At 48.9% G+C, this 11,982-nt stretch overlaps 1 protein-coding gene across 1 annotated transcript; it reads left to right on the forward strand.

Annotated features, from left to right (window-relative positions):
* Positions 1 to 2,901: 2,901 nt before the first annotated feature.
* LOC114000450 (ubiquitin carboxyl-terminal hydrolase 42-like) lies at positions 2,902 to 9,452 on the forward strand. Its single transcript, XM_027744759.2, has 13 exons — positions 2,902 to 3,039; positions 3,619 to 3,728; positions 4,312 to 4,512; positions 4,899 to 5,009; positions 5,085 to 5,187; positions 5,314 to 5,381; positions 5,542 to 5,612; positions 6,161 to 6,243; positions 6,558 to 6,669; positions 7,003 to 7,143; positions 7,352 to 7,452; positions 8,212 to 8,350; positions 8,653 to 9,452. The coding sequence occupies exons 2-13, from the start codon at positions 3,704 to 3,706 to the stop codon at positions 9,358 to 9,360; spliced, it is 1,863 nt and encodes a 620-aa protein (XP_027600560.1). The 5' UTR covers positions 2,902 to 3,039; positions 3,619 to 3,703; the 3' UTR covers positions 9,361 to 9,452.
* Positions 9,453 to 11,982: the final 2,530 nt, after the last annotated feature.

Here is an 11,982-nt window from a genome sequence, read left to right on the forward strand (position 1 = left end):
CTTATGATGCCTGATCACCTGGACCTGATCACTCTGCAGGCCAGGGCACATCCTAATCCTTGGTTTGTCATGTCAATATAACAATCTTAATCTAGACTTGAAACACGTTAACAGAACATGAGTGGCCCTTTCAGGGGAGAAGAGTCTGTTTGGTATTAAGATGGGGCTCTGTGTGCTGCTGTGCTGCCCTGTGCTGCTGTGAGGCCATCACAGCCTGGCAGGCCTGTGAGGAGCAAAGGAGTCGGCCTGGTGCCTGGAAACGTGAAGGCTGATAGGGAGGGGGAGAAGGGGTCTTCCTGGCGCACTGGACCTTCAGGGACTGACGATGAGGGCAAAGGGGACTCATGTAGGACCAGCTTGGTCACAGAGCACAGCTGTTTACGTCCTAAAATGCCCCCATATGAGCAGGAGGCAGGAGCAGAGGCACTGTTCACGAGTGCCACTGTTGATTGTCTTCATCAGAGAGCTCCTGAAGTGCTGCTGGGAGGACGGTAATACAGGACCTAGACATCAGGTTAGGGCAGGGGCATAAAAAGTCACCTGAGAGGTGTAATGCAGGAGTAAATGCAGAGACTTTGTCTGGGTAAGGGATACAAGGAGCCTCCCCAAGGATGACAGGGATAAAACCAGCTGCTGCAAGACGTGATGAAAAAAGCCATCCAAGCAAAGTCATGCCCTAGCTGGATGCCCCAAGTATAAAAGAAGAAACACCTCGGAGTGGAGCAGGAGCCGTATGAACTGTGCTGAGCTGGGCAGGAGTAAAACCACCTGTCCTGAGAAGAACTGAGTAAAACTTGATGCCCCATTCCAGGCAGGGGCCAAACCAGCCAGTTCAAGTGTTGTTAAATAACAACCAGCTGCATCCTTGGAGCATGAGAAACACTATCTGCCTGCTGAGCAGAGGTTACACCAGGTGTCCAGAGGACTGCCTGTTGCTAAATACCTCTGAAACTGTCGGGATAAATAGGACCCTCTAGCAAATTGGCTTTTTAGTGTTAGAAAGCAAGTGATTACTTTTATTTGCAGCCCTGGGTGTGCATGTGGCTGGCAAAAATCCTGCCTCCATACTGACAGCAAGACATCGCTTTTCACCTATTTATACAGATTTGGCAAACAAAGAAATTAATGTTCATTGCTTCCAAATTACATCACTCGCTCCCTTTCATTAATTAGTGTTCTATGTGGTATTGGTTATTAATTTCTCACTTTCTACTGTAATAACTTCATATCTTTTTTGTATATTTTCCCTCCCCTAGGGATTTTCTGACACAAATGCTGAGCCTTTGTTAGTCTTCTTCTTTATCTGCTGGTTTCTGCAGAAGGTCCTTGTAGTCCATAAATCTTGTGTTCCAGATCTCCTCCTTCAACAGGACATCTTTCTCTGGCAGGCTTTCTCCACTGAAGCATAACAGGGTTAACTTCAACAAAACTTACAGGTTTAGTACTTTTCCCAGGCTGTGTTCTCACACAGGAGCTTATGACAATTTTTACTCCATGCTGGCTAAAGTTGATTTAAGGCTGAACGCACCGCCTACGATGTGTGTTAAAAACAACTAATCAAAAAGTTAATCAGGAACACTAAAAAAATTAGAAAAGTTTTATGGTTTCCAACAAGCCCAAAACAACATAGGCCAAGTGCAGCAGGGACAAAACTGTCTCTATCCATTGATGCCAGGAAAAGGCAACAGTAGTAAAACTCAATAGCCACAGGTGCTATTAAGCTGGTATTTCTTTATTTCGGCGCCGGACGTGCGGGGGACAGCTCCGCCTAACACGCGCGTGCCCTCGCCCATCGTAGCTTCCGTTTTATACAATTAGGTCATACAGATTCATTGCACATTTTTACATCTTCATGAACTACCCGAGAGTGGGCAGTGTTCTATGTAAATCTCGGGACACGCCTCCTGGAGCCTGCGCACTTCTCTCTGGTGGATGTCTCGGGTGGTCGTAAGGGATGAAGGCTCAAAGTCTTCCTCTCTCTGAACTTCTCACCTCACTCAGTCCCTCAGCATCTTCCCCTGGCAACGGCTCCTCATGGGCTGCCCGTCCACTCGGTGTCCCATTGGTTGCCTACGGGTTACCCTTTGCTCCACTGCACACTTTCCCACTGGCTGCCCCTTCGCACCATCACACAGCTTTCCCATTGGCTGCCTCTGGGCAACTCCCCACTGGCTGCTCACCAGCACATGGCCGCTATCTTAGCAACAGCGCACGAACCTTAAAATTTCACTTATTAGACTGTGCAGCTTAAAATTTTCCCTTATCAATAGCAGCGGAACAGTTTCTCAATAGCGACTTAACATTTTCCCTTATCACCATCCAGAGTGGGAGTCTGGCTAAAGTTGCGGCTGATCAAAACCTAACCAACCCTAGCGGCAGGAGTAAATGTGAAGCTGCTAAAAAGCCATCCAGGAACGTTTTCAGAGCTTGAGGACAAGACAGCAGCTGGGTGGGGGCCAGCAGCCAGCCAAGGTCCTCCCAGCGCAGCCTCTGAAGGGCTCCTTTGGCAGTCCCAGTTCAGGGTCAGCCCATGGCTGTACCCTGGGGGCAGATGAAATTAATTGGAAATGAACCCATAAGAGTCCAGGTGCTGATAGAAGTGGAAGTGAAACCCTCAGCGTCTTGGGGGTCAGAAAAGCTGTGACCTGGCTCAGTTACAGCCCTGAACAGGCTTTTACTCATCAGGCCGTGTGGCTCAGGGAAGGTGTGGGAGCTCTGTCAGAGGACGACTAGCCCTTTGCCACCAGCATGGGGGGAGGTCCAGTGGCTTCCACCTGGCGGACGTGCCATGTGGGTTCCTGTGCCCAAGAACCATGTGGTTCCATGTGGTTCCCTGTGGTTCCATGTGACCCCATGTCACAAAGGGGCAGAGAAGTGGCACCCATCCGGTATCCTGAGGAGCGCGCCAACGAAAATCAGTTGGACAGAGTTGGCCTTCGGGATAACTCAGCTCCTTCCTTTGCTACTTGTGTGCCTGCCTTTTTTGGATGGTTTATTGTTTACTGACCATTTCTCCTCAACTTTCATCCTCTTTCAAAGGTAATGCTTTGACTTTTGGCACAGATCACAGAGCAGGGTATATGGGATAAAAGTATAGGCTGATTTATACCTTCCCAGCTGTAGGCTGAGCTGTTACAACTTTTATAGGCTGGCCAGGTATGACCTAGGCTAGAATTCCAGTTTGCTGGTTCTTGGATTTTTTCCATAGCCTAGGATAGGTAAGCGGGGAGGTGACTGTAGTCTGAGGGGATGGGCTCAGCCCACCTTGATTGCTGTGGGAGGGAGGGAGACAGAAAAAGGAGAGCAGCAAAGGCAGCAGTTAAAGTAGTGGCTGAAAGATGGTCACTCCTAGGAGGTGGGAAAGCCAGAGGGCTCTGTTGCTGAAGCAGTGTCAGGAGAGCAGCAGGGCCTCTTCAGAGAAGGTAACATACATTGGAGCATTTCAAAAGGGCCTTTGAACCTGCTGTGAGTTGGTGCCCCGCGACTGATCATAAGGGCGTGAGCTGCAGCTCAGCAGCAGTTACAAGCACCACTGAAAGGCTTGGTGGTGGATGCCGTTCTGCGTTTATTTAGAGTTTTGATACTTTCGGTGAGCTACAGTAATTTCTTTGCAATTAGGTGACGGGATTGGTGCTGTTCTCTTTCTGGAGAGAAAGACATCCTTGGTCATCTAAAGCATTGCACTCTCCTCCTGAGAGAGGCAATGGCCACAGCAGGGAACGACTCCTGTGAGTAACAGCTTCACCAGCAGGTTTGGACTTTGTGAACTGCCACAGACAACTGACATGGCTGGTGGTCACATCCCAGAATGATGTGCTCACAACCTAGAGTGATCTCTGGGGTGTTTCCTGAGAGCAGTCAAACTGACCCCCGTGTTTACAATTAGACCCAGGAAAACACCTTTTGTCACTCCTCTGACACTAGGTACAAGACTTTGAAAGCTGCCATTGCTCGTAGAGAGGTCTGCCATCCTTTGGGTTACCTTCCGTGCTCAGTATTTACTTGTTTTCAACAAGTTACAATCAGGAAAAGGGATGGCTTCACTGATAATCCAGTCTAGAACTCTACTGAGAAAGGAAGGTAGCCTGCCGCCCAGAAATCAGATTGTGGGTTTGTTGGACTCTCAGCAACGTAAACGGGGGAATGGATTTTTCCAAAACAGTAAATTTAAATGGCACTGTTTAAGCTTCCCCTGATGTTGTTGGGTTGGCAGTTAAAGCAGATGGTCCTGAGTGCTCCTGTAGAGACCTCACTGTTTAAATATGCCTTTGTGCCTCATTTCATCTCTTTTCAAATGGAATTTCCCTGCAGCCATTGCCGAGGGAATGACTCCGCCACAGAGGATCCTCTTTCCCCCCGAGAAGATTTGCATGGTCTGGCAGCAAAGACAGAGTGCTGGAGCAGGACTCCGCAATGTGGGCAACACATGCTACCTTAATGCTGTCCTGCAATGCCTGACATACACCCCGCCGCTGGCCAACTATCTGCTCTCCCGCGAGCACAGCCAGGCCTGTGAGTACTCTTAGGGACATCTCCTTGTAAAGCTGTTAATCGAATCCCAAGGATTCCCAGAACCTGAAATTTGATTTAGGAGAAAAGCAGCCCTTTGTCAGCCCCAGAACTTGTGTTCTTTGTACACTCAGGAGCCACCTGTCCTATCCAGCTGTCTTATTCTTCATGAAGGCACATCTTTCTAGCTCTGGGTCACTATTCCTGCAAGTTAAAACCTCAGTTTAGCATTCCTCTGAAGAACATTTTCTATGCACTGAAACGTCCCGTGCCTGTTGAAACACTGGGAGGAGTGGCATATTGCACTGGAGTGGGAGTGGAAGAAGAGGAGTATTCCACCACTAGGGATATTTTGCTAACCAGAGGACCTTCTCTCCCTCCCTCCTCAGGTCGCCAACAAGGCTTCTGCATGATGTGCATCATGGAAGCGCATGTTAACAAGGTCCTGCGTTCCTCAGTCAGTGCCATCCTGCCTTTGGCTGTTCTCAGGGGTTTCAGATGTATGTGATTTCAGGTTCTTTGACAGGTTTTCTTCCCTTCCTGTAGGAGACAACTACTAACTTCCTGTTTCTTAGTCATAGGAGAACATTTTCAGCTTGGCAGGGAGGAAGATGCCCATGACTTCCTTTGCTGTACTGTCAATGCCATGCAGAGAGCTTGTCTGGGTGCAAGCAACGAGTAAGCACAAGCAAGTTACCTTTACAAAGTTCTGAGCCCTTTGGACTCCTTGATGTGGCCTCATCAAGGAAAACCTACAGCCGGGGCTTGGAGGAAGTAATGCTCTGTCTTACTACTTGTTTCCAGCTTGGACATATCATCTCAATCTACTACCATTGTCCATCAAATATTTGGAGGCTTTCTGAGATCCAGAGGTATGTTTCTACAACTACTGCTCTCCTTGGCACTGCCTGTGCCCTTCTGTCTGCCTGTGCCCAACAGCTGGTCCTGGGACTAGCAGGACAGGTACAATGAGCACAAAGCAGTACCATCGTCCAACTCACCATTGCTCGGCATTTTGATTTTTCCTTCCAGTCACCTGCTTCAGCTGCAAAGCCATTTCTGATTCCTATGAGGCCTTCCTGGATGTCCCTTTGGATATCAAAGTAAGAGGTTTTGCAGTTGTGCTTCAAGACATCGCAAGGCTTTTCAGAGTCAACACATTTGTCCTGAAAGCATAGACTGTGAACACCAGAGGTCTTGGTCGTGGATGGGAAGGGGAACGGATGTTGTCCTCCTGCGGAGGCCATGGCACTGGTCTCTCTGTAGGTGCTGGCTTGAAGCTGGACAAGCACCCATTATGCGCTCTGCACCCTTGACATATCCTCATCCTTCTTCCCTTTGCCCTCCTTCAACACCTGTCTGGCTTCCAGGCTGATGGGTTGGATTGTTTTCACTACTGATGACCCTACATAACGTCAGTAGCTCAATGGGAGGTGGTACAGAGAGGGAGCTCTTGATTGCCCCTGAGAACCTCTGGGACAGGGGAAATGTTCAGCACCACACTCTCTTTCTGGCTCCTTCTGGATACAGCTTGCAGATTCATGGCGGGTCTCCTCAGCATCAGCTACAGGGGTTTTCTTGTCAGCTCCTGGAAAATGTTTGGGCGAGGGCATTTCCTGTAGCTCAGTGCACCGATTTCTCAATTCTCCAGGCAGCCTCATCCCTCACTGCAGCTCTGGAGGACTTTGTAACACCTGAGCACCTGGATGGTGAAAACTGCTTTAAATGTAGCAAGTAAGATGATTACTAACAACATATTAACACTAGACTCTGTGTGAGGGGGCTACAAGTCATTGAGCAGAAGTCATCTTCTCGTGGAAGTTTACTGCACACTGATGAGACACAGGGGTTTTTGTCTGTGTTTTTTTTTTGGGGGGGGGGGGTTGGGGTTGTTTGTTTGTTGGTTGGTTTGTTTGTTTGTTTGTTTTAAATATGGCAGCGAATTGCCTTAAAATAGCATAAGGATGCACGAGACAAGAAAGGTTGTCTGACTGCCTTGGTGGAAGATAGGGTGCATTTCAGCGCTGTGCTCTGTGCTTGGTTTCAAGGTGTGAGAAGAATGTTGCCGCCACTAAGAGGTTCACTGTCCACTGTGCACCCAAGGTTCTCACTGTGTGTCTGAAGAGGTTTGACTGCTTCACTGGTGGGAAGATCAGCAAGGTGTGTACACTATTGGTGTGCAGCTTTCTCTTCAAGAAGCAGATTTCCTAAAGCAGTATGCTTGTCACAAGCTGCTTGCGTTGGGTTTTTTGTGGTCCCTTCTGGGGAGTGGAAAGTTCCTGTGGGAAGACAGGCAAGCACTGTGCTCTGATAGGGCTGCTTTGACTGAGAACGGTTTCCTGCCACCCAAACGATTATATGCTGCTTTATGGAAAACCAAGTGCTCATGAGCCCCAGAGATGTATCGATACACCTGGACTGGCCCCTGCACTTGGTAGGCTATTTCATGTCACAGACCAGGGTCATTTCTGAGCCCTCTTGGTCTCTCCATAGGTTGTAGAGTATCCGGAGTACTTGGATCTTCGCCCATACATGTCTCAGGCAGATGGAGAACCACTCCTCTACTCCTTATATGCTGTCCTGGTGCACAGTGGTGCCAGCTGTCATGGAGGACACTATTTCTGCTACACAAAGGTAAAAGAGCAACTTCCTTCCCGATGGGGAAAAATGTGTGCTGGGGAAGATAAACTTTCCTGTCAGTGTTACTGACAGCCAAAGTTTTGGGGCAGAAGGCCTCCTTAGTGGCTGGACTGCATTTGTTTTGACATGCTCTCGGTTTGGCAGTTTCCTACCTGTGTTTTTGGAGAGAAACCATGGAGAGATCCTTGCCTTTTTTTTACAGGCCAGCAATGGATTGTGGTACCGGATGGACGATGAATCTGTGGAGCTGTGTTCCATTGACACAGTTCTCAGGCAGCAAGCCTACCTGCTGTTCTATGCCAGGTAATAACCAGGATTCAAATATCTTCAGAATACATTTCCTTTTCCTCATTTGCAGTTGTGCTTCTCACCTTCCTGAGTGTTTTTCTCATCAAATGAAATTACTACCTGCATCATTCAGTGCTGTCAAATCTGAACTACTCCGTGTCTGTCCTTTACTGGGCTTCAGGCTGCGGCCCGGATGTAATCTGCTACTTGCCTGGTCTCTGATGTTGACTCTTGTAGATAAGAGGACTTAAAGAGGACCTCCAGGAAAGATGGGGAGGCACCATTTGTCAGGGAATGTAGCGACAGGATGAAGGCTATCAGTTTTCAGCTAACAGAGGGCAGGTTTACACTAGATATTGGGAAGGAATTCTTTGCTGTAAGGGTGCTGAGACACTGGCACAGGTTACCACAGCATCTGTGGGTGCCCCATCCCTGGAAGTGTTCAAGGCCAGGTTGGACAGGGCTTGGAGAAACCTTGGAATAGTGGAGGGTGTTCCTGCCCACCACAGCGGGGTGGAACAAGATAAAGTTAAAGGTCCCTTGCAACCCAAACAAATCTGTGAATTTATGAAATGGAGGCTGTGGGAGGTATAGAGATGAGGTTTTTATTGGGACAGAGGCAAACTTGGTGGGAAGACCCTAGCTGAGTTTCCCATTAGTGTCCTTGGTTAAGTCTTCTCTCTGTCATAGAAACCTCTCTGAGAAAATGACTGAACCCCAGAGGAGGTTGCAACAACAGCTCTAAACTGAGATCACTCTTTTGTTTTTCTCCAGATGCTCTGATCTGAGAATTGGAGAAAGGCCTTCTTCCTCACTGGCACCATCACATGCCCCTTCCTTCCTCAGCCAGTGTGTGGCCAGCAGCAAGCAGGCGGGCTCTGTTGGACCACAGGGTCTGACTGGTAGGACTAAGGTAACTTTGGGGTCGTGGGTCAGGGCATCAGAGGAATAGTGGATTTCTTTCTGGGATCTCAGCATTTCTCTTTTGTCCCTCACACACCGCACCTTTCTTCACAGCCACAACGCTGCTCCCTCTCAAAGCATCCCACCTGGATCCATCCCTTTGGTGCGCCTCTGGCCTTTTGGTTTTAGTAGCCCTCCAAAAGAGCCTTTTGGAGGCCCCAAACTGTCCTGTCCCAGAACTTGTAGGGGTTCCCCACTGCTCTGATCCTTTCAGGAGAAAAGGGCAGGAACTCTCCACAGCTCTCTTTGCAGGGCATGAAGTACACTGGCAGGGAGCGGTCCCGGAGCAGATCCCCTCTGTGGGGCAGGGATCTCCGCAGCTGGTCTGTGGACACCGCAGACTATGATGACTCTTCAGAGAGAAGAACTGGTCCTCCAAGTCGTGACCGTGGTCCTAGGGATAGCACAGCTGCCAGGCCTTCCAAGAGGATCTGCCGGTGGGCTCCCGCTCCCAGGGCTGCTCAGGAGCAAACCTTGCTGAGGCAGAGGGAGCCAAGCAGATCTGTGCGGGGAACTTACAACCTTCGCAGCCGGTTTGTGCAGTACACAGACTATGACCGCTCACTGCGGAAGAGAAAGAGGGAGAGAACAAGTCCTCCACGTTGTGACCAAGTCTTAGTGAATACTGCAGTTCCAGGGCCCTCCAAAGCCAGCTCCAAGCAGGCTCTCATGCTCCGGGCTGCTCGGGAGCAAACCCCACAGAGGCAGAGAGAGCAGAGAAGATCAACAGGGCGGGGCTATGATTGCCACAGCCAGTTTGTGCAGTACACAGACTACCGCCCTTCAGAGAAGAAGAGGAGGGTTTCCATGCCCCAGAGATTCACGTCAGACAAGCATTCAGGGCACTCTGGCAATGATGGCGTTGGATTATGGCCCTGGCTCAAGCAGAACGGAAGACTAGCACTGCGTTTATTAGCGAAGGCATCCTTGTTTTCGACACGCCTTCTCAGACCTAAGTGAATGATTTAGCTAAGTAGATGATAGTTATAATAATATAGAAATATTATTAGAAATATAGAAATATATATGGAAATTTAGAATATATATAGAGAGAGAAGTATATATAGAAATATAGAAATATATATAGAAATATAGAATATAGAGAGAGAGAAGTATATATAGAAATATAGAAATATATATAGAAATATAATATAGAAATATACATAGAAGTAATATTTTATAATACATTATTACATGTTATATATATTCAGCAATAGATAGTAATGTTATAATAAATATTATTAAAATAATAAATACTAAAATACTGTACTCAGAATTATTTATTCCACGTTGTAGACAATTATAGCCACAAACATCTCAGCCTCGGCCATATCAATCAACATAACTGGTCTACTCTGGCCTCAAATCGGGAGGCCTGGAGACACACCATCTATAACGCTGCTGTTTCCTTTGAGAACGCACGCAGAATCCCTCTCGAGGAGAAAAGACAAGGGAGAAAGAATCATGTCTTGCAGAATATACCACCTAGGGAGTCTTTCTGCTGTGCCTTTTGCAATCGGATATGTCTATCTCGCATTGGCCTCCTAAGCCACCAGCGTGCTTGTAACAAATGTGGATAGAGCCTTGTTAAATCTTCGTTCGCGAAGCCTAGCCACGATGATGTGTTTAAGACGGGCGTTCCATAATTTAGTGTTCTCACTGAAACCATGCAAATCGTGCGCCACTCGCTCACTTCCCACTCCTCCTTCCCTTCCCACTCCCCCTCCATCCTGAGGCAGGCTGGACGGGAGAATTGGAGGCACAAAAGGTAAAGATCGCAGGCTGAGACAAGAACAATTTACTGGAAACGGCAATGAAATAAGAAAACAGTACAGCAACACAACAGTAACAGAAACAATACTAATAACTGAGTGTACAAGGGAGGCAAATGACTCACGCATGATTGCTCACCAGTTGGTGCCCAACTTTGCCACCACGCACACAACCTGGAAGAGACCCCTTCCCCCATCCTTGACAAAATGAGGAATAACCTCTATGTCCTGGCTGTGCCCCCTCCTGGATACTGCCAGAATTAACACTGTCCTGACCAGAAGCAGGACAATCACCTTCAGGATCTGCAGCACAGCTTTCGGCTCTGCACCGGAGGCACTGGATCCCTCCAGGCCAGGGAGGGGAGACATCAGAGATGAGCAGACTTTGGAAATCCCTCACCTCTCACTCCGGCCCATTTTTTCTCATTTTATGGGATGGAAGAATACATACCCAACTCCTCCCAGTGTCCTTCTCACTGGAAATCCCCTGAGCTTTGATTCCTTTGCTGACATGCTGCTTCCTCTGGGAAAAGCAGTCAGAAAACCCAAGGCCATTGCTTTGAGTGAAGGTCTTTCTTAGAACACTTTTCCTGAAGTGCACCCAGGAAGGCTGGGCTGCAGCAGCACATGGCCCCCATGGCTTTGCTACATCTCCTCCAGAACACCTGGAAGCCCTTCTCTCACCATCCAGCCGCTCCCCTGCCCTGTCTTCCCCACCCCACAGGGATGCTGCAGAGGAGTTAACAAACTTCACAGTTCAATCCTGATATCCCACTGCTGACTGGGATGGGGTGAGACCAGGGGCAGTTTTGGCCCCCATCAGCACCAGCTCTTGGGACAGCCAGGCTCTCTCCTGACATGTGGGCTCATCTCTGCAGCTTTGCTGTCCTCCACAGGGCGTTTGCTGAAAAAAATCATCTTCCAGAAAAGACATATGACACGAGCCCAGGGGTCAGCAGCACCACACGAGAGCTTGGCAAGATGCCCTGAGGACAGCCAGGCCAGGCAGAGAGAGGTGGAAGGACCACAGGGGCTCTCTGAAGCAGCCCCATTGTACAACGTAGACAATGAGGCTAAATAAACACTGGGATGAAAGATGATAGTGCTCTTACAAGGGAAATTTACAGCTGCTGTACAGGCCTGGGGCTCTTGCTGGAAAGCTTCAGTCTCTGGGCTCCCGGTGCCCAAAGGCATTGCAGATAACTCCTTCTCAAGCAACGGCAGGGAGCAGGGTGGAGAAGTCAAGGATGAGGCAGATCAGAAAGACTGGGGCAGCACAAAGAGATCTACAAGGGAGAGAGGCAGCACCTGAAAGGCACTCCTTGCTGACCTATGAGCTGGTGCCGTGGGCTCTACAACTGCTGCCTGCAGTCAGCTTGGAAGCTCTGGCGGTTTTAACAGGAGGTTTGTCTGCAAACAAGATGGAGAGACATTACGATGATGGATGCGGGTATATTCCTGACCTAGGCTCTCCAGAGGGAGATTTGCTGTCTCCTCATGGGCCATAGAGGCTTTTAATACGGGATGAACTTCACTTTGTCTCCCCAAGCTCATGTCCAGCCTGTTCCATGGCCTCTGACTGCGATCTGCTGTCCACCTAGCTTCATCCCCCCTCACAACCCTGGGGACTCCTTGGAGATGAATGGCTGCCGTGCCAGCACCTGCTGCTCCAGGAAGGGAGTGCAAGGTGAAGATGCTACACTCGCAGGTGCAAAGAAGGTTCATTTTGCCATGGGATCCCGGGAGGTCACCATGCACATCGTCAATGGGGTCTGAAAAAAGAAAACTTACAGATGTTGAGGCAGCTGAG

The sequence above is a fragment of the Pipra filicauda genome, unplaced genomic scaffold, assembly GCF_003945595.2.
Source record: "Pipra filicauda isolate LSUMZ 115617 unplaced genomic scaffold, ASM394559v2 scaffold705_size141694_pilon, whole genome shotgun sequence".
Lineage (NCBI taxonomy): Eukaryota > Metazoa > Chordata > Aves > Passeriformes > Pipridae > Pipra > Pipra filicauda.